Here is a 22,482-nt window from a genome sequence, read left to right on the forward strand (position 1 = left end):
ATTACATTCTTGAAGAAAATAATATACTTTTTACTCCATACATTTTCCCTGACACCCAAAAGTACTCGTTACAATTTTAATGCCTACCAGGACAGGAAAATGGTCTAATTCACGCACATTAAGAGAAAAACTCTGGTCATCCCTACTGCCTCTGATTTGGCAGACCCACTAAATACAAATGCTTTGTTTATAAATTATGTGTGAGTGTTGGAGTGTGTCCCTGGCTATCGGTAAATAAAAGAATGTGCTTAATATAAGGAATTTGAAATGATTCTACTTTTACTTTTGATACTTAAGTATATTTGAGCTATTGCATTTACTTTTGATACTTATGTTTATTTAAAACCAAATACTTTTTTACTTACACTCAAGTAGGATTTTACTGGGTGACTTTCACTTTTACTTGAGTCATTTTCTATTAAGGTATCTTTGCTTTGACTCAAGTATGACAATTGGGTACTTTTTCCATCACTGGTTTGATTCAGTCATGTTTCAGTTTAACAGTTTCCTCTTTGCACAGCATCAGGGTAGGGTTTGAATTTCCTCTTTGAAACACTTGCTTCACACAGTAAGCTCTCTGCCTGAGATACACTAACTGGCACTAGCACAGCGTTAGGACCGAGCCTGGACCAACGGGTGGACCATCAGTCAGGGCATCCTGTCTTACAACATCACCCTCACCTTGCTCAGCATGGGGTACCAGAGAACTACCATGATCTCACTCCAGAGGATGTTGGGCCTCATGCTCATGCTGTTACATGGAGGTGAGTGGTTAATTTGTTCCATACTTATCTATTAATATCTATTGTTGTGATCGCTGTGTGGATTATGATGTTTATGTTGACTGTAGTTTATCATATAGTTATTATCTACTCTGGTGATATAGTAGTTTGCTGTCTCCCAGGGTGGTACTTAAACATGTGCTCGCCTCCCGCTAACAAAACTTGAACGGAAGTTGATTGTTGACAAAGGAAATTAGGTTTAACCCCACAATGGCCAATTTGAAGACTAATATTTGAGAGCAATTAAAGTCAAGAAATTTTTGTATTCAATGAACAATAAAAAAGTTATATTGATATGTTGCAATAATGCAAGAAGGTAACAGTCATCAGTAGACAGGGCCCTGAGTTTTTCCTGATCAGGTCACATGGATAGAAACAACTCAGGACCCTAATTAAAGGATACAATTATATAATGACATGAAATCACAAGAAACACACACTCACTCAGGTACTACTCAGACACTGTTGATGTTGTTGAGTGATATGTCAGTGTCTAAATGGGTGGGGTGGGTGTGAATTTCCATGTGGTGTAACATTGTGAGCAACATATATGACTGCTGATGGTGGGTGTGGTGCTTGATTGTTAGTATGGGTGTTTGGCTAGTATGTGCTAACCTATTGTCACGACTTCCGCCGAAGTCGGTCCCTCTCCTTGTTCAGGCGGCGTTCGGCGGTCGACGTCACCGGCCTTCTAGCCATCGCCGATCCACTTTTAATTTACCATTTGTTTTGTCTTTGTTTTACACACCTGGTTTCAATCCCCCCCAATTACTTGTTTATTATTTAACACTCTGTTCCCCCATGGTTTTTGTGAGTGATTGTTTGTATGTATACAGTCCGTTATTGTGGGCTAGTTTATTGAGTTGTATTTAATGATTCATTGAGTAAATTACGTTCCTTACTCATATCTGCTGTCCTGCGCCTGACTCCTCCACACCAGCTACACACAGGCCGATTACACCTATATAAACTCCATATTTGACAGAAGCACCATTGTCAAGTTTGTAATGCATAGGGATGGACTATGTGCTTTACAGTGCTCTATTAAGCAATTGTTGTTCCATGATATACTGTACTTACACAATAGGAAATGCGTCTGAATATTTTGGGCAAGGTGATTCCCCTTTCAGCATGTTTCAGAAGGGATGAGATCATCAACAACCTAATGTAATATTTTCATGAGAAATTTAAATGTTTGAGTAACCAATTATCAGCCATTTAATATAATGTGTCTCAGAGTTCACCCGTACTGCAGTTTCCAGGAAAGGTCATTGTGAAATCCAACTAAAGACACCAGCCACTCTGACTTTATCACCAGCTGTAGATGAAGCCGGTCTTCCTGACATCAACCCCCTGACTCTGGAGCCTCCAGTGGTGGTGGTGAGACACGGGAATCCACTGGAGGTCAACCGCAGCACATTGTTCAATACCCACCTAGGGATGCACTGGGTCTCTACAGAAGGAAATACAAGCTTGGAGAAAAATAGCCTGTTTGTCACCTGGAACATGGCTGTGGTGGACTTGGGTACACAGGCTCGGTGCAACATAAAGTTGAATGGGAGTCTCCTATGCAGTCAAGACCTTACTCTCACTGTGTACAGGAAGTGTGTCCCATTGAATATGAGTAGGTTCATTAGGAAAACATCACCGTTTAATATTTAAAAAATGTTGTTTTTTTCTGTACAATAGTGAAGTCCACTATACAATTAACACATACAAGTAGGAAGTGTAAAGGAGAAATGAAAAATATATGTGGAAAACAATTATTAAAAAAAATATTTATATCACAAAGATTCCAGACAGCGTCTCCATCTCTGTTCTGAACCACTCTGGTCCCATGGTGGAGGGGACACAGTACCAGCTGCAGTGTGACATCCAGAACATCGCTCCTCTACAGAACCTGGTTGTGAAGTGGTACAAAGGGAATGAACCCTTAGATAATGTAACTTACAGTACTGTCAGTAAGACACCAGTGGATGTGTCAGATACTCTGATGATCAGCCTCCGTAGAGATGATGATGGAGCTCAGTATAGATGTAGAGCAGAACTGGACCTGGGACCAGAGGGACCACAACCCCATCCTACAGTGACATCAGAACCTCTCAACATTACTGTGCACTGTGAGTTTATCAATACCCGATCTTGCCTCTGTACTCCTGACCAGGAGGGAAGTTCTACAACTGTATATGTTTGAAACTGTCTAAAAGCACCTCCTTTTCTCCTCAGACGCTCCTGAGTTCCTTCCAGGAAATGACACAGTGGAGGTGAGTGCAGGCAGTGATGTGTCTCTGAACTGCAGTGCTGAGGGGAACCCTTCTCCCGAGCTGAAGTGGACCAACAACACTGCAGAGGGAAATGCCAATGAGACCACTGTAGGGCGCCTGCGTACTCTCAATATCTCCAGAGTAACAGCTAATGCAACTTACAACTGCACAGTCACAAATAGACTGGGCTCCATCACCAAGCAGATACATGTCCTAGTAGATGTACCTCCACAACAACAGCCAAAGATGTTCTCCACAGCACCCTCAACTCCAGGAACTATGACCACCCTCCCAGCAACAGCCAAGCCAAAGGGTATTTTCCAGCTCATCTCTGCAGTCACACTGTTTAACCCACCCTCACTTATCTCACAAAGGCAGAACAGTTTATATTTGATGTGGATTTCACATTGATGTCTTCATTCTTGTATGTTTTTACAGTAGTTACCTTCCCTCTTGAGCTCAACCCTCCCAGAGTGGTGGTGAGATATGGAGACTCAGTGTCAGGCAACTGCAGCACATCATCCACAGACCATGATGGGATGGGCTGGGAGGACACATTCGGAGGTACAAGTTTTGAACAAGATGTCAACATTGTCACCTGGACTGTGGATAACCTTACTGATTGGACAATAGAACCTACATGCTACATCATTCTCATTGACAGCAAACAACCCTCAAAAGTACTTCCAGTCATTCTCTACAGTGAGTATTGTCCTCCTTGTGAATGTGAAAGGTATGTTTCTATTTAACTGTATATCAGCATTGAGGGTTTTTTATATTGTTGACCTCCTCTACAGACACTCCAGACAGCGTCTCCATCTCTGTTCTGAGACACTCTGGTCCCATGGTGGAGGGGACACAGTACCAGCTGCAGTGTGACATCCAGAACATCGCTCCTCTACAGAACCTGGTTGTGAAGTGGTACAAAGGGAATGAACCCTTAGATAATGTAACTTACAGTACTGTCAGTAAGACACCAGTGAATGTGTCAGATACTCTGATGATCAGCCCCAGTAGAGATGATGATGTAGATCTGGACCTGGGACCAGAGGGACCACAACCCCATCCTACAGTGACATAGGAACCTCTCAACATTACTGTGCACTGTGAGTTGGCTATTAATCTTGATCTTTTTCATAAATCAAAAACACTTGACAGGTATGGCTTCCAATTGCATAGTTTTGAGTGGTCTACTCTAAAATCACCTCCTTTCTCCTTGGATGCTCCTAAGTTCCTTCTAGGGAATGACACAGTGGTGAGTGCAGACAATAATGTGTCTCTGAACTGCAGTGCTGAGGGGAACCCTTCTCCTGAGATGAAGTGGAACTACACCGCTGCGCGCAATGTGAAGTTGTCCACTGAGGGGCGCCAGAGGACTATTAGAATCACCACAGCCACGTCTACCAACGCTGGGATCTACATCTGCACTGCCACGAATAGAGTTGGGACAGCCACCAGAACAACAACAGTAACTCTGAAAGGTATTATAACTGACCGACAGAGGGTCATGTTATGGTAGAAACGTAGCTGACCCTGATGTAGTGATTCATGTTGTCATAAGACATACTTCATATTCTTTCAGTAAGATGAATGAATCACATTTAATTCTAAAGAGCTGAATTGCGAAACAGAAATCCTAGATCACAAGCTAGCCTGAATCAATGTATAAACAAAATTGGTCTGAATCATGTCTAAACTCTCCTGTTCTCCTTCTATTTCCTCTTCAGATGACCCCATAATTATAATTATTGTAATGATTACATGAGTTATCCTGGTCAGTACCCTGATACTCCTGAAAGTCTTCTGTATGTTGAGGAAAAGACAAGGATATTATAATTTCATAACAATCAACACCACAGACGTCAACCAGCCAAACAACGTTCCAATGATGCCACTGTCTACAACATGGGTAGGCAAATCTGATCCAGGGGGGTATCCTACGAAGGTTTGAGGAGTTACCTAGGTAAATTAGTTCAACTCGGGACAGCCATTCATAGGAAAGTGTCTCACCCTTTAGCCAGGTACATTTCAGAACTAATCTGCTCCTGAGCAGGCTAACTCCAGCCCAGTAGAGGCTACTGAGGGGAGGACGGCCCATGATAATGGCTGGAACGGAGCGTGGATGCCATTCCACTGATTGCGCTCCAGCCATTTACCACAAGCCCGTCTTCCCCAATTAAGGTGCCACAACCTCCTGTGAACTCCACTTACACTGAATGAAACGACTGAGGCACGAGTTGAGGACCAATGAAATAAGAATCCCTCCCGCTTATAAAGATTACGTCAACATCCACTTCGTTTTAGGATGACAATCTTTTATTCATGAAAAGTTTTTTTTTGAATGTACTTTAAACTTCACGCAGTAACACTTTTGTATGACATGAAAATAATTTGGTCTACAAGCAACAATGGGATTTAATAAATCAAATCGTTAAAAATAAATTTCATCCACATCATTGAACAATTCATTCTGAATGAAAAGCTAAATATAATTTTTTCAAACAACAATGAGACTGCGTGATCAGCAAAAAAAATATTTAAAATGTAAGATTAAGGTGGGGATTCAATCGGACTAGTGTATTTTCCTTGATTTTGAATGTGACTTTGAGTAACAAATCTATGTGTGTTTACTGCTAATGTACTTGTATTGGATTTGGAGTCAATGTCAACTATGTGTAGACTAGACACATAGGGCTGCAACTTTGGTGGGGAGACATAAAAACATATATTTTTTTAAATATCCAGGTGGATAAACACGCCAAACAGCCTATGCGACCGCTCGGAGACATCTGCATGTCTTAAAGCACACCGTTGCCTCGTTTTGTATCACATTCCAATGATTTGCCAGGTCGCAATTGTAAATGAGAACTTGTTCTCAACTTGCCTACCTGGTTAAATAAAGGTAAAATAAAAAATAAAAAATAAACTGTGGGGGACAAAAAATGCAATTTCAGAATGTGGGGGGGACATGCCCCCAGTGAAAGTTGCGCCCCTGCTAGGAATTACACTGCATAAGAAAATAACAAAAGGAAATGTATTACTGCCATGTGTTGGCTGCCCTCTTGAACAAATAGTGTTGTAAAATTTGAGGATTTATGTAAGTATGAAGTAGCTATGTGTGTGTGTGCTTACCTCAATACATAGGCCTTGATTCAGTGGTACAGTTGGTTGAATTGTGTTTAAACAATCTTAACTATGAGCTTTTTGTGTGACTAGCGTTTTTTTTAAGCTTTTAGATTTAGATTTTTGGCTATTCAATTGTCTTGCATCTGTCATCATACAAAGGAATATAATAAGAATGTTCATATTTCTATATCAATGCTTAATTGTATTGCTTGCTGTAGTCTAATTACAGTAGAATCTGAACATTCATTTTCCTTGAACTATTTTCAAAACTGTTTTTAAAAGTAAATAAACGAGCGTCACTGCTTATGACATGCCAGTGAACATTTTATTGAAGGCAAATACATTAGGGAACTGTCCCTTTAAGAATTAGGATTTGGGAGTGACGCGGATATGAAAGCTAGTTTATCCCTCTTTCCTTTGCAACGAATATTGTTTAGATTAACTAGACTAGTTAGCGATAACTAGCTAAATTATAGGGAGAAATTATTCTCACTGTTTAGAAACGGAAAGGATACCAGAAGGGGTATTTGAGCGTCCTCGGAATTCATATTTCAGGGTTGAGGCGTCATCCAAATTGGGATAACTTTGAAGAAGTTCTTTGTATTCAGGGATCCGCTGATAAGAAGACGTTAAACATGGACTGGGGAACGGATCTCTGGGTGAGTATGCGAGCAGTCTGGGATCTGCCAAGGGCTTTAGCTCTCGTGAAGTTTTGCAAAGTATTGTTTTTGCCACTTTTAATGTAATGTTTCATGTAGCTTCTTCTATGACTATGAGCATAACAAGGGTTTGATGGAGGTAGTCAAACAATACTGAGAATTATTAAGAATTATTTTCTTGGGGGAAGATCCTCCCAAAATAATGTTACTGTTTAAAACAAATTTTCTGCAATTCTATGTATTTTGACATGGCATAGTTCTATGACCGGGGTGGGAAAAAATGTAGACCACAGGTTAGGTGTATTTAGGATGCTTTGAACATTTGAAATGAACTCACAATTTGATGACTTTGTTACTTTGAGATTTTTGGGGGATGAAGTATTTTTTTAGTTTGTTTGTGTTTTGACACTTTATCCAGACAGTAATGAAAAGAGATCGGGACACAGGCAAATGCTAGAAACAGTGGGAAGGTTGTAAGCAGGGATTGATCCCTGTTCTCATGTGGAAAGTTGTATGCTCGGCACAGGAATTTTTAATGTTAATGGAGGGGGTAACACTTTTTATTTTGTTTATGGGTCTGGAAGAAAATCCTACTTGGTTTCCAGGAGAGTTGGCCACACCTGATCTATGTGTTTGGAAAATGTCTTAAAATCACCCAAGCTTGATGAAAAATCGAATGAATATCAATATTCAGGTGGTTTATGCATTCTAAGGATATAGATTGGGGGTAAGGCCCTGCGATAGACTAGCGTCCTATCCAGGGTGTGTACTTTACATCAAGCTGCCTCACGCAACAGAAACAGTAGATGGGCTCCTGCCCTATGAGCCGTTCCAGCTCGTGCAAGCCAAGGCTCGTGCAAGGATTCTTACTACTTATGCTTACTATATAGTTGAAGATCCTTGCTGTCATCTTACTCTACATAGTCCCCCTACCATCTCTGCCTAGCTTGTGCACAATACTAAAACATTTGATTCCTGGAGCATTGAATATCAATGATGATTTGTATAATTTATTCAAAACTGTCCATGAATAGCTGCAGTAATACATAGCCTCATTCAAGTAGCAATATCAGACTTCAAATATGTGATTACAGTGGCACAATTGGGAAGAAGTGGAATAATAAAGTGTGTGGGGAATAACAGTCGTGTTCTTGCTGACAAGCACAGTAATTACCCTATATTTTAGCCCATTGTTGAGAATGAGAATTGTTCCACTGATCATACTGAAGTAAATTGATAATAAAATCTCTTGAAGACAAGATGTCATAAATCTGACCCTACATCCTAACCAAACAATTGTTCTATTCATTGCTCCCCCTCTAGAATCAAACATACAGTTTTCGGTTCACAATCTGTTTGACAAAATGATTTATCACTGAACGAGGGGACTAATGCAAGTGTGGATGAAATCGACTTTAGTACATGCTGTCTAAAGTCTGCATTCTATCAAGCTGGTTCCTACTCCAATATGTGATAGATGCCGTATAAATGCTGTTGGAACACTAATGCACATGTTTTGGGAATGTCCTGTGGTGTCCCTGTTCTGGTTACATGTTTTGGTAATGTCCTGTGGTGTTCCTGTTCTGGTTACATGTTTTGGGAATGTCCTGTGGTGTCCCCGTTCTGGTTACATGTTTTGGGAATGTCCTGTGGTGTCCCCGTTCTGGATACATGTTTTGGGAATGTCCTGTGGTGTCCCCGTTCTGGTTACATGTTTTGGGAATGTCCTGTGGTGTCCCCGTTCTGGTTACATGTTTTGGGAATGTCCTGTGGTGTCCCCGTTCTGGTTACATGTTTTGGGAATGTCCTGTGGTGTCCCCGTTCTGGTTACATGTTTTGGGAATGTCCTGTGGTGTCCCCGTTCTGGTTACATGTTTTGGGAATGTCCTGTGGTGTCCCCGTTCTGGTTACATGTTTTGGGAATGTCCTGTGGTGTCCCTGTTCTGGTTACATGTTTTGGGAATGTCCTGTGGTGTCCCCGTTCTGGTTACATGTTTTGGGAATGTCCTGTGGTGTCCCCCGTTCTGGTTACATGTTTTGGGAATGTCCTGTGGTGTCCCCTGTTCTGGATACATGTTTTGGGAATGTCCTGTGGTGTCCCCGTTCTGGTTACATGTTTTGGGAATGTCCTGTGGTGTCCCCGTTCTGGATACATGTTTTGGGAATGTCCTGTGGTGTCCCCGTTCTGGTTACATGTTTTGAGAATGTCCTGTGGTGTCCCCGTTCTGGTTACATGTTTTGGGAATGTCCTGTGGTGTCCCCGTTCTGGTTACATGTTTTGGGAATGTCCTGTGGTGTCCCCGTTCTGGTTACATGTTTTGGGAATGTCCTGTGGTGTCCCCGTTCTGGTTACATGTTTTAAATTGCCTTACTAAAGTTTTGGGTTACCCTGTGAATAAAGATCCACTTTTTGTTTTTGTTGAATGATGACTCTGCATTTGTACTTCAACTGGTTCAGAAAATGATTCATTTATGTGGGGTTGACATCAGCAAAAAAAATGTATCCTTAGTGCTTGGATTACCCCTCCAATCCTCTCACCTCAAACATTTTCAAGATATTGTTCGTATAGAGTGATCAGTGGCCGTGATAAATAAAGCTCAGGCAAATCCAGTTGAGGCATGGGATGTATTATGCAAATCTCTATCAGATATCAACAACTCTTGACCAAGCAATGGACCTACATGGTAAGGGCCAATGTGTGAGTGTTTGCAGCTCTGAGTCTGCTTTAAGTTTGCTTTAAAAACCCCTAGAGTTGATGTCCACGCCCTGCGGAACTCTAATTAGCATAATAATACATCTGTCAATTCAAGCGAGAGGGCAGTTTTTTTGTTGTTGCATTGGATGCGTCTCAATCCACCGCATCGTCTGATGTTGCAGTTCCGCATCTGCGGTGAAAGGTGGCAGAACTAGATAAGGGTTTGTCAGACCATGAGACATCCTGAAAATCTGTCTTCTCACAAAACCGTATGTAGCGTCCAAACGGTTTGGCCTACAAACTATTATGACTCCTCTATGGAAAGATTACTCCATGGGACACGTCTGAAGTTGGTACCGCCGATCTTCCAACTTCTGTTTGTAGCATCCTAACAGTCTGGACTACAATAATATGACCCCTCTGTGGAAAGGTTAGACTCACGAACATGTACATGTCGGTTGTTTTGCTCTAGGACGCCCACAGGCCTCACAAGACTCATCTGAACGTCCCCCGGCACCAGTTGAAAGAAATTAATGGAAGCATACACTGTGCATTCGGAAAGTATTCAGATCCCTTCCCTTTTTTCACATTAAGTTACATTTCAGCCTTATTCTACAATGGATTCAATTCATTTTCCCCTCATCAATCTACACGCACTACCCCATAATGACAAAGTGAAAACAGTTTTTATATAATTTTTTAATTTGCAAATATAAAGCAGAAATACCTTATTTACATAAGTATTCAGACCCTTTGCTATGAGACTCGAAATTGAGCTCAGGTGCATCCTGTTCTACAAGCTGATTGGAGTCCACCTGTGGTAAATTCAACTGATTGGTAAATTCAATTAATTGGGCATGATAGAAGTTCCGACAGTTGACAGTGCATGTCAGAACAAAAACCAAGCCATGAGGTCGAAGGAATTCTCCCTAGAGCTCCGAGACAGGATTGTGTCAAGGCACAGATCTGGGGAAGGGTACCAACACATTCCTGCAGCATTGAAGGTCCCCAAGAACACAATGGCCTCCATCATTCTTAAATGGAAGAAGTTTGGAACCACCAAGACTCTTCTTAGAGCTGGCCGCCTGGCCAAACTGAGCAATCGGGGGAGAAGGGCCATGGTCAGGGAGGTGACCAAGAACCCGATGATCACTCTCAGATCTCCAGAGTTCCTCTGTAACCTTTCAGAAGGACAACCATCTCTGCAGCACTCCACCAATCAGGCCTTTATGGTAAATTGACCAGAAGGAAGCCACTCCTCAGTAAAAGACACTTGACCGCCCGCTTGGAGTTTGCCAAAAGGCACCTAAAGGGCTCTCAGACCATGAAACAAGATTCTCTGGTCTGATGAGACCAAGATTTAACTCTGGCCTGAATACCAAGCATCACGTCTGGAGGAAACCTGGTACTATCCCTACTGTGAAGCGTGTTGGCAGCATCATGCTGTGGGAATGTTTTTCAGCGGCAGGGACGGGGAGACTAGTCCGGATCGACGGAAAGATGACCGGAGCAAAGTACAGAGAGATCCTTGATGAAAACCTGCTCCAGAGTGCTCAGGACCTCCAGGCTGGGCTGACGGTTCAGCTTTCAACAGGACAACAACCTTAATCACACAGCCAAGACAACACAAGAGTGGCTTCAGGACAAGTCTCTGAATGTCCTTCAGTGACCCAGCTAGAGCCCGGACTCGAACCCGATCGATCGAACATCTCTGGAGAGACCCGAAAATAGCTGTGCAGCGACGCTCCCCATCCAACCTGACTGAGCTTGAGAGGATCTGCAGAGAAGAATGGGAGAAACTCTGCAAATACAGGTGTGCCAAGCTTGTAGCGTCATACCCAAGAAGACTCGAGACTAATCGCTGCCAAAGGTGCTTCAACAAAGTAAATGGTCTGAATACTTATGTAAATGTGATACTTTTTTATTTATTTTTAAATTAGCAACATTTTCTAAAAACTTGTTTTTGTTTGTGATTTGAGGTATTATGTGTAGATTGTTTTCCTTATCAATGTAATCAATTTCAGAATAAGGCTGTAATGCAACAAAATGTGGAAAAAGTCAAGGGGTCTGAATACCATGTATACAATGTACACATACGCATGCATACATACTGAACAAAAATATATAAACGTAATGTGCGACAAGTTCAAACATGTTACTACTCAGTACTACTAGAGTTTATGTAAGGAAATCAGTCAATTGAAATAAATTCATTTGGCCCAAATCTATGGATTTCACATGACTGGGAATACAGATATGCATCTGTTGGTCCCAGATATCTTAAAAACAGAGGTAGGGGCGTGGATCAGAAAACCAGGAAGTATCTGGTGTGATATTTTTTTATTTAACTAGTCAGCGTGCCTCATGCAGCGTAACATATCTCCGTCACATAGAGTTGTCAGGCTGTTGATTGTGGCCTGTGGAATGCTGTCCTACTCCTCTTCAATGGTTGTGCGACGTTGCTGGATACTCCACTGTAGTAATTCTGTGGCCTTTATATTGTTCCCCAGCACAAGGTGCACCTGTGTAATGATCATGCTGTTTTAATCAGCTTCTTGATATGCCACACCAGTCAGGTGGATGGATTATCTTGGCAAATGAGAAAATATCACTTACAGGGATGTTAACAAATTTGTGCACAACAATTTAAAGAAATAATTTGTTAAAATATGAAAATCATACTGTGGACACCGAAGGCTTTGCATGCAGTGCCCTGATGCATTTAGTGCTCATCCCTGACAGGTGAACCGTGAGGTGGACAATTGTATTAGGAAATTAGTCTATAAAGTTTTGCATATGCTACACATCAAAACACAAGGAATAGTGTTTTTGTAATTTGCTTAAGGGTGTTTTTTTTAGGACTTGTAAATGTGGCTAATTTGGCCAGCATCCCTCATTTATTGATGCTGCGTCAGGTTGGATCTGAATGCATAAGGATGTCCATTACATTTCTCAATAAAAATGTTACCTGATTTTAGAATATTCACATGAAAATCTGTCGCCAATTGGATGGGTCCATATTATATTTTTTTGACACCTTGAGTTGGACCAGCATGTCACTCTCTGAACAGATACAAATGTGATGCTGTTTACACAGGCAGTCCAATTCTGATATTTTTCACTAATTTGTCCTTTGCACAATCAGATCAGTTTGTTTTTTGCCCATTTTAAGTGTGTGTGATTGCAGCACGCAATTTGTGGTGTTCCTGCATGTGTGCATTCCTGAATCTGCATATAAGTCCCCCCTCCCCCTTCCATAAATGGGCAAACGAATTCGGCTGTCTGTGTAAATGCAGGTACATAAGTTATAGCACGATTTGTAACTCAAATCAAAGTGCTGTCATTGGGGACCCTGAAGAACAAAGCAGCTGGTGTCTTGTCTCTCAGATCATTATGCTATTAACTAGCTAGCCAAGTTCAAGTCAATGTTTAATTTCTCAAGAAAAAGCTTATGACCCAGATTGTTGTGCACAAACTGCCAAACATTCAGAATGTCTAGGGCCTAAGACTTTTTTTACTCGTGTGAATTTCATTGACATTCCTTGCCCCAAGACTAGTTTTGTCCTAAGGAAGTGTCCACTTTTGGGGGAGGGCTATGCCCGCAACAAGTTGTCCCACAGTTGGGTGTTACTTGATTCCCAGAAATGGGACCCTTTTGCCTCTTGCTGCCCACTGCGCGCATGGATGGAGCACAGTCTCATGGGCATGGCTGCTTGAGCCCTGTAGTAATTTTGCTCCAAATACATTTTCTTCTGCAATGTATATTGTCACCCACCATTGACTTGAAGTTGACATATTGAATGATATCAGTTACATGATGGCACATTTACTCCAGATCCTTCAATGTTTTCAACATTTCAACAATGCACTGTACTGAGCATGCCAGAGGTCACCAGCCCAACTCTAGTCCTGGAGAGAGGGTTTGCCAACTAGGCTAATTACTGACCACCAATACCTTCATTGAGGAGTTTAAAATAGCCTGGGAAAACACTGTAGTGTACACTTGCTTTCCAGGACCAGGATTGGTACCCACTAGAGTACTGTGTGACAACAAGCAATAGCTCACTTTTTAACATAGATGGCTGGATGGATCTTTGCTCTCGCTCATCGATCTCACATGGTTTTAATGAGCATAATGAGTTGATTTCAACCTCTGTTCACAGCCACCGGTTGTCATGGATTCCCCAGCCAATGTGTACAAGAGTGAGTTACAGTGGTAGCTGGTAGGCAACACAATGGACAAGACAAACAGAGAAACAAGCAGTCTTTTCACTAGAAAATCAGGCCGAGAACAAACTGCCCCTCAATGTTGCTACACTGTTTATCTGAGAGCTAGGCTATGGCTACTCCACCACCCACCCAGTGATCTGACCTCCTACACACACACACACACACACACACACACACATAGTGAGTATGTAAATGGAGCGTTACAGAGAGGAGGGTGGGATGGTAGGTTCTGACCTCATTACCCATGTTCCCCCTGGGCCTCTCTCTCTTCCTCCTGTCCCCTTTCCATCCTCAGTGCTGCGCTGCATGGAGCACCAGCAACCTAATTAGGTTTGACCTCATTTAATGAACTCAAAACATCTCATCTCTCCATGCTCTTGTATTTATTTATATGGATATATTTGCCACATCTGTTTAACTTTTTAACCCAAGAGACATTTCTTCAAACCTCTACTTTCCTCTGAAAACAGATTTTATTAGCTGGTAGTTTACTGTACCTTCTATCAGGTTTAGACCATACTACTAGTGAAATTGATTGTGAGAGAATGAGTTCAATTTGCACACAGATCTAACCAGGTTTTCATATGTTTTTATTTACGTGTGAGGGAGACTATTGGCAAACATTCATTCAACATTCATTCCTTCTCTCGCCACAATGTCCAGACTGCCTAATTGGTTGTGATTGTGTTTGGCCAGTAACGTGCGTGGCCAACTGTGCTGCCTGCTCTGTGGCATCTGTCCCCTGCTTTCCTTGCCGTTAATCCAGCAGTTATTTTAGGCACCTAGTGTTCAGTGTGTAAGATCAGTGTATGGGCATTAGCCCTGGTGCTAGTGTGACAGAGTGAGGACAGGCTCTGTGTGTGTTCCACAATCCAGGACTGTAAAAAATGTAGCATGGCAGGCGGGCCCTTTTATAAAGATCATGAAAGACAGTGACTAAGGCAGGAAACATTCTCCATGGTCGTGGAGCAGTATCATTGGTGTAAAAATACTTGGAAGTACTACTTAAGTAGTTTTTGGAGGTATCTGTGCTTTACTATTTATATTTTTGGCTACTTTTACTTCACTCCATTCCTAAAGAAAATGTGTACTTTTTACTCCATCCATTTTCCCAGACACCCAAAAGTACTAATTCACACATGTATTAAGAGAACAGCCTCTGATCTGGAGAACTCACTAAACACATGCTTCAATTGTAAATGATGTCTGAGTGTTGGCGCATGCCCCTGGCTATCTGTAAGTAAATACATTTAAAATAAAACAAGAAAATGGTGCCATCTGGTTTGCTTTCTAAAAGAATTTGCTATTTTATTTTTTACTTTTGATGCTTTTTGATAAACTAAGTACTTTTTAATCTTTTACTGAAGTAGTATTTTACTCTGTGACTTTCACTTTTACTTGAGTCATTTTCTATTACTCAAGTATGAAAATTGGGTACTTTTCCACCACTGAGCAGGATGACTTCCCATGTACAGGGTGATGCCTTTACAAGTTAATCTGTCTGGAGTTGGGGGGTGGAGGTAGAAGACACAGGCTGCTGGGTTGAGGCAGGGCCAACATGGATTGATTGGCCTACAGTCTTTGGAAGATTACTGTTCTTTGCCTGTGTCCGTGTGTCCTAAATGCTATCATGAAGCCAACCGTATGCTAATGAAAAGCCCAACTGAATGTCCTAGCTTACTGAAACTTTAAATTGGATCCAATTTCTAAACAAAATTGTCTCATGGAGAGGGCAAACAAGGTTGTTTGTGTGGTGGTAGACCCCCCCCCCCCCCCCCAAGCCAGTAGGCCTAATGGTTGTGAAACAACAACCAGCTTGGTTTATTTACAACTTAACCGTAACTTAAACGCTAAGACAGGAGAACTTTGTTAAACTGGAATGAAAACCAATGTTCTCTCCTTGTCTCTTGGTGGTGTTTAGGGTGAACACAAAAAGAGCACGCTGTGGCCCTCATTTTCCTGCCCCAAAACATCTGATCAGACTTCTAAAAAGAAGTCCTCCCTGTTACACACATCCACACATACAGCAAGTTGCTCGCAATGTTTCATATAAGCCCACATGTTCATGCGTTACGTGTTCTTCTTAAATAAAAGGCCGTAGGTGTTATTTGTTCACTCTCTTTTTGCGTGCCCTTTGAAGGGGTAGGATGTGTCAAGAACATGGCCCAACATGACAGGAATCTCTTCCCATAGACGGCCCGCCCCCATACTGTAACTACAGAGGGCTTGGAGGTGTTCGGAGGGAGGATTGGCTGTTCCTTGATATCATCATCACTCTCTAACAGGCTTGTCTGTGCTTGAAGTGGCCATAAAGCACCCAGCCAAAAAAAGGAACTAAAGAGAAGAGAGATGAGAAGACTCCTCACTGCATATCAAAGTGTGGGAATTTCTGTTAATGATACGTGTGGTAGCAAGCCTATTTAGTTTTTCTTCTGCGAGTAGACGATGTGTTTTGCTTTTGAAGTGTAGGGAAACGAAATAACGATGCGTTACGTTTTAGTGCCTTTTTGTTTCGCCCATCCATCACCCTCTTCCGAGGACAAAAAGAAACATTTGTTTTTGCAGCATTTGATTTGTTTTGTACATTATATACACATACATGGCACTTCTCTTTCTTTTCTTCACAGTAGTTACACAGCAAGAATATACACAGAACAAAAATATTAACTCACCATTCTAACTATTTCAAAGATTGGACGGAATATAACTATTTCAAAGATTTGACGGAATATAAGGAAGTCAATCAATTGAAATAAATGCAGTCGGCTCTAATCTCTGGATTTCACATGACTGGGCAGGAGTGTAGCCATGTGTGGGCCTGGGAGGGCATCAAATCAAATTGAATTTGTCTCATGCGCCGAATAAAGTGTAGACCTTACCGTGAAATGCTTGCTTAACTAACAGTGCAGTTCAAGAAGAGTTAAGGAAATATTTACCAAATAAACTAAAGTAAAACATAATAACAAGTAACACAATATGGGGCGGCAGGGTAGCCTAGTGGTCAGAGCGTTGGACTAGTAGCCGGAAGGTTGCAAGTTCAAACCCCCGAGCTGACAAGGTACAAATCAGTTAACCCACTGTTCCTAGGCTGTCATTGAAAATAAGAAGTTGTTCTTAACTGACTTGCCTAGTTAAATAAAGGTAATAATAAAATATATATATACACACACACACACATACAGGGGGTACCAAGTCAATGTGCGTACAGGTTAGTCGAGGTCATTTGTGAATTATAGGCAGGGGTGAAGTCCAAATCTCCCAACAGTGCTATTGTTAAGGGTTAATTTGAGGTAAATGTTGTGATTTTTTTTTTTCAGCCATTCCTGAATCCGTGACCAGAAACAAGCTACATAGGGGCAATACCAGAATAATCTAATGATACTGTCTCTTCGCAGCAAAATCTGCAGAGCTGAGATGATTGTATGCCCTATATACCTAACATTCTGTTGGTGGCAAGAATTTTATACATAATTTTGAATCAAGCGTTTTTTTTGTTTTTGTATCAGTTCAAAACCATGTGCCATAGAATCAGTACATCAAATCTCTTCTATTTTACAATCTGTATGGCACCGCTGTCAACATTTTGGTCCTCAAATGAAACTGTTATTTTTTTCAATTTATGAAGATTTCTTTTAAGCCAATTTTTGGCCTTTTAAAGGTGATGTATGCAATTTATATGCAATTCATATTTGGGATGTTTCCACTGAGTCTACGTACCACAGGAAGTGCAAGAGTGGGGCGTTTCCTATTTCCTGTCGGTAAAAGGTTGTCCTCCCTGTGTCCTCTTGCTCTCTCTCTTGCCCTTTCCAACTTTTTCTCCCTCGTCCCCCTCTCTTTAGCAGCAGGATGATTTAGCATCTCAAGGCCGGGAGTTAAAGGTTGTGCATATGTAGAGATTTCTTGGAAGGCATAACATTTGAGTAGATATGGTGGCTTGAGATTCAGTATCAACAGTCTGTAAAGGAAATGTTGCCTCAGACTGATTAATATCCAGCGTTATTTTAGATGACGTCACTCATCCGATGGAGCATGCCCTGTCATTCTTAGCTCGTCACCATTAGATATCATCCATCTCGTGTGTATCGTGCATAATCTCTTTCTCTCTCTTTTCATGTTCCTTCTCCCCAGGACCAATATGACATCATCGACAAGCACACGCAATCCGGGCTGGAACTGGTAGAGAAGTATGTCAAGTTTGTGAAGGAGAGGACGGAGATAGAGCAGAACTATGCCAAGCAGCTGAGGTAGGCTTCATGGTTCCTCATTCCTCAGGCCTCATTCCTGCCTGTGTGCCCACAGCAGTTGATGTTTGTGCTCAAAAGCTGTTTTATGAAATGTATGTGGTGTCTTATGACTAGTTTGGGGCAGAATTGAACTTGTCTCCCCCTGTTGGCATTGCCCCAGCCCAGACAGTCCCAGAAACACTGCCCTCATTCTCAAGCTTGAGCCTGCATTATTTCCTCCCTTTTTCTCTATTTCTCACTTTCATTCCGAGTGTGTCTGTCAGTATCTGCTGATGGGCTCTGGTGGAGAGGAGAGGAAGTGGGAGCAGACTGGCACATGATGGACAGGATGTGGTCAGCGAGAGCTCTAATGAAAGAAGGAAGAATAGGAGAAGTGGATCTGTTTTAACATAATGTTCTTCTTGACTGTAGTTTTGCATTGGCTTTCCCTTAAAGGGGCAGTGCAGTCAAACATGATTTCCTGTGTTTTATATATATATACACACACACACACACACACACACACACACATCTGTCCACTGAGGTTGGAAGAATACAGATAAATTGTGACAATTATGATAATGCCCTTTTAGTGTAAGAGCTGCCTGAAATGTCAGTTTGTTTGGCTGGTTGCTTTTTTTTTTAGACCTAGATGTTAATAATAGGCCAATAACAGCTAGCTTTCAGGTTACACATCCTTCCCATTAGGCTCCTCTCTGACCACTCCCAGACAGACCGCTCACAGTCTTAGCAGAATTCTTGCTAGTTTCTTTTTGACCATTTTAATTAAAAACATTTACAGTAAGGTAATTAATTGTTACCTAGAAATGATTTGATATTGAGATAAAAGGAAAGATCAACTGTGCCAGTGGACCGGGGCAGTCTTGCCTACAAGAAGCAAATATTGTGTATTGTTTCTTAGAGGTGTGGATTGATTTTAAATTTAATCATTTCTATTCAACGCAAACTGTAACCAATTTAGGTTTGAACTTGTTTATTGAGATTTGAATAGACACCCTCATTTGATGCATTGTTTTCCTATCATTTAGGATAATTAAGTTTGCATCTGTGCTTTTGACATATTCTATCTTCCAGACTACTTACCATATCTTCCCCCTCTCCTAATATTGACAGAAATCTAACAAAGAAATACAATCCTAAACGAGGCTGTAAAGAGGAACAGGAATGCAGGTGAGCTATTGTGGGCTTTTGTGTGTGTGTGAATGAATGTGTGTGTGTATAAAATAAATGTGCTTTATTTGTACCTGCCCAGGCCAGCTGTGAACTTCAACATGACTTTCAGTTCCTAATCAGACATAGAGAAGGAAAACAAAGCTTGACTAAAATAATACACCAACAATACATGACCTAATTTAAATGACGTTTTTTCAAACTGCTTTCCTGTCTATAGTACTGTAGTTGGAGAGGCTATGCCAGCACCTGCAGAGCAATGCAAATGACTGCTACTATACCCCCTGAGAGGGAAACGGGAATAAGGAAGTAATGGACCTATCATTACCTGGCTAACACTGCTATTTAAGCAACAGTGTATGTAACTTCCTGTCAATGCCCAAATCGATTACAGATCTCATCTCTTCTATATCCTTTCCCTCCCTTCCTCCCTCCCCCCTCCCCCTCTTCACTCCCCTTCCTCTCCCCTCTTCACTCCCCTTCCTCTCCCATAGGTTCTCTAACCACCAGTCCTTCCTGGACATCCTGAATGAGATGAACGACTACGCAGGACAGAGGGAGCTGATTGCTGAGAACATGATGATGAACATCTGCATCGAACTCACCAAGTACTTGCAGGAGCTCAAGATGGAGCGTAAGACGGTGAGAGAGGGATCCACACTGAGAGAGAAGGATGGAAGAGTTCAAAACTCTTATTATAGTGAGGGCGAGTGAAGATGGGTGGGATCTAGGGAAAAGGAGGGAGAGTATGAAGGAGACAGGAAGGACGAGCAGAGATTTGTAGGTTCCTCTGTTATGGCATGAAGGTCGCCTTACTTGGGTTCTCTCGTAGGGGGGTGGTAACTGTCATGTTGTCATCCTCTGAAAGGAGAGGAATGCCTTGGCCGAACCCCAATGGAATATAGAACACACACAAACATTAAAAAGTCTCCCAGTAGACATGACCCACAGACACAGACTATTTGTTTACCATCTGTTTTGTTCAGTGGTTTTTGGTGGCCGTTGTTTATTCTGTACCCAATGCCAATGGCCCTGTCTAAGTAGGGAACTTCATGTCATCATCCTAGTGTTCTTGGTGTCTCATGTGTCCTCTCTCTGTTTGTCTGTTTGCAGCATCTGTCGGAGGCCAAGAAAGCCCAGCAGAGTTTGGAGAGCACCTATAAGCAGCTCGACAGTGTAAGTTTGTTTACATGTCAGGCCGTCTGCCAATAACTCCTCTCTTCCAAAGGGAAAATCTACGTTGTTGGTAGAATACTAATGTATACATCCTCTCTATACAGTAGGCCAATACTTTCCTTGTCAGGGAACAACTTGTCTGTCTTTCTGTTCAGTCAAAGTGCAATGTTTTGTCCAGTCACTGTCCTCCATTGTCTAATGTGGTGAAAGCTGACAAATGTTTCTGAATGCTCTCTCATATTGTCTGCTTTTTGTCTGCTGTAAGTGGGGTCATTGTTACATCAGTGAAAGGAATGTTTGTTCACTAGTTGTGTGTATGGTGACCAGTATTTGTAATATACAGTAAAAAGAGATGAGGAGCTCATTTTAAAAGCAGGGGTAGGGAACCAAAACGAGACCAGAAACTAGCAGCACTCCAGCCCATTGCTCATCACTGTATGGCTCAGCACCACTGACTTAAACCACTGTTCCAGCCCCATTCAGTAAAGTCAGGTGTTAGTGGCCATTGGGCAAGTGTTCACTAACCTTGGGTGAAGCAGAGGTCTCGCTTGTACACAATAGTAGAGACTATTCTATTCCATTCAAAGAATGCCCACAGAACACAGTATTGGGTTAGCTAAGATCAACATGGTGTGTTTCTGTCTCTCTGTGTTTTAGAGTAAGAAACGTTTTGAGAGGGAGTGGCGGGAAGCGGACAAAGCTGCTCAATATGCCGAGAAAACTGACCAGGACATCAACGCCACCAAGGCCGACGTCGAGAAGGTAGTAGGACACCAACGCAGAATAAAAAGAACACAGGTTTTCATTTTCCGTTGCAAAAGGTTTTCCTACGGTGTGCCCTACTGAACACATTCCAGCTGTCCTACTTGTCCTGTTTCCCCTTAGACAGTGGAATGTGAGCCACCAGACCGAACTGTGTGTGACCTGTGTGTGTGTTTTGTTACCTGTGTCCAGGCCAAACAGCAGGCCAACATGAGGACACACATAGCGGAGGAGTGTAAGAACGACTACGCAGCCCAACTGCAGAAATACAACAAGGAGCAGAGCCAGTTCTACTTCAGTGACATGCCTCTCATCTTCAACGTAAGGCAGAGCCTCTCACCCATCCATCCTGACCTTAACCTAGCTTTCCTTCCTTATGCTGGAAATATTTTAAATGCTAACATTTGGTTCAATAGACACTAAAAACACAGCTGACTTTTTAATTTTTTAATGTAACTTTATTTAACCAAGCAAGTCAGTTAATAACAAATTCTTATTTACCATAATGGCCTCCTGTGGGGACGGGGGCTGGGATTGAAAAAATATATATAACATATAACAACGAGAGACAACATGACATGAGGAGATATCTAAGACGACAACATAGCAAGGCAGCAATGGATGGTAACAATACAATATGACAACAACGTGGTAACAACATAACATGGTAGCAGCACAAAACATGGTACAAACATTATTGGGCACAGACAACAGCACAAAGGGCAAGAAGGTAGAGACAACAATACATCACACAAACAACTGTCAGTAAGAGTGTCCATGATTGAGTCTTTGAATGAAGAGATTGAGATAAAACTGTCCAGTTTGAGTGTTTGTTGCAGCTCATTCCAGTCGCTAGCTGCAGCGAACTGAAAAGACGAGCGACCCAGGGATGTGTGCTTTGTGGACCTTTAACAGAATGTGACTGGCAGACTGGGTGTTGTATGTGGAGGATGAGGGCAGCAGTAGATATCTCAGATAGGGGGAGTGAGGCCTAAGAGGGTTTTATAAATAAGCATCAACCAGTGGGGTCTTGCGATGGATATACAGAGATTAGCAGTTTACAGAGGAGTATAGAGTGCAGTGATGTGTCCTATAAGGAGCATTGGTGGCAAAACTGATGGCCGAATGGTAAAGAACATCTAGCCTCTCGAGAGCGCCCTTACCTGCTGATCTATAAATGATGTCTCCGTAATCTAGCATGGGTAGGATGGTCATCTGAATCAGGGTTAGTTTGGCAGCTGGGCTGAAAGAGATTATGATAGAGGAAACCAAGTCTAGATTTAACTTTAGCCTGCAGCTTTGATATGTGCTGAGAGCAGTACAGTGTACTGTCTAGCCATACTCCCAAGTACTTGTTTGAGATGACTACCTCA

At 41.9% G+C, this 22,482-nt stretch overlaps 2 protein-coding genes across 12 annotated transcripts in view; both read left to right on the forward strand.

Annotated features, from left to right (window-relative positions):
- The first annotated feature begins 425 nt into the window (after positions 1–425).
- On the forward strand, positions 426–6,483 carry LOC109891974 (vascular cell adhesion protein 1-like). 2 transcript variants are annotated; one of them, XM_031827502.1, is made up of 7 exons: positions 426–764; positions 1,422–2,902; positions 3,009–3,359; positions 3,485–3,748; positions 3,844–4,152; positions 4,337–4,527; positions 4,774–6,483. In XM_031827502.1, the coding sequence occupies exons 2-5, from the start codon at positions 2,533–2,535 to the stop codon at positions 4,125–4,127; spliced, it is 1,269 nt and encodes a 422-aa protein (XP_031683362.1). In that variant the 5' UTR covers positions 426–764; positions 1,422–2,532; the 3' UTR covers positions 4,128–4,152; positions 4,337–4,527; positions 4,774–6,483. The 2 variants fall into 2 exon arrangements, with proteins under 2 accessions (XP_031683362.1, XP_031683363.1); XM_031827503.1 differs by having other exon boundaries at positions 426–2,902; positions 4,278–4,527.
- A 57-nt stretch (positions 6,484–6,540) lies between these two features.
- The window catches only part of LOC109893475 (cdc42-interacting protein 4 homolog), a 28,503-nt gene continuing 12,561 nt past the window's right edge, over positions 6,541–22,482 (forward strand). For 6 of the 10 annotated variants that reach the window (XM_031827492.1, XM_031827493.1, XM_031827494.1 and 3 more), the window contains exons 1-7: positions 6,547–6,831; positions 17,886–18,001; positions 19,115–19,171; positions 19,666–19,813; positions 20,285–20,347; positions 21,005–21,109; positions 21,302–21,430. In XM_031827492.1, coding sequence (XP_031683352.1) covers positions 6,808–6,831; positions 17,886–18,001; positions 19,115–19,171; positions 19,666–19,813; positions 20,285–20,347; positions 21,005–21,109; positions 21,302–21,430 — 642 coding nt within the window. In that variant the 5' untranslated portion in view covers positions 6,547–6,807. Of the gene's footprint in view, positions 6,832–17,884; positions 18,002–19,114; positions 19,172–19,391; positions 19,481–19,665; positions 19,814–20,284; positions 20,348–21,004; positions 21,110–21,301; positions 21,431–22,482 lie in introns of those variants that run through there. The other 4 variants (XM_031827495.1, XM_031827501.1, XM_031827497.1 and 1 more) reach the window with 3 other exon arrangements.

The sequence above is a fragment of the Oncorhynchus kisutch genome, linkage group LG6 (assembly GCF_002021735.2).
Source record: "Oncorhynchus kisutch isolate 150728-3 linkage group LG6, Okis_V2, whole genome shotgun sequence".
NCBI classification, from domain to species: Eukaryota; Metazoa; Chordata; class Actinopteri; order Salmoniformes; family Salmonidae; genus Oncorhynchus; species Oncorhynchus kisutch.

What these genes read in the sequence shown, in the direction of transcription:
- LOC109891974 (XM_031827503.1), top strand. Translation starts at nt 2,533, where the DNA reads ATGTGGAAAACAATTATTAAAAAAAATATTTATATCACAAAGATTCCA. An exon ending in TCTCAACATTACTGTGCACT is followed by an intron (nt 2,903 to 3,008) that starts GTGAGTTTATCA and finishes TTTTCTCCTCAG; the next exon opens with ACGCTCCTGAGTTCCTTCCA. An exon ending in ACTTCCAGTCATTCTCTACA is followed by an intron (nt 3,749 to 3,843) that starts GTGAGTATTGTC and finishes CCTCCTCTACAG; the next exon opens with ACACTCCAGACAGCGTCTCC.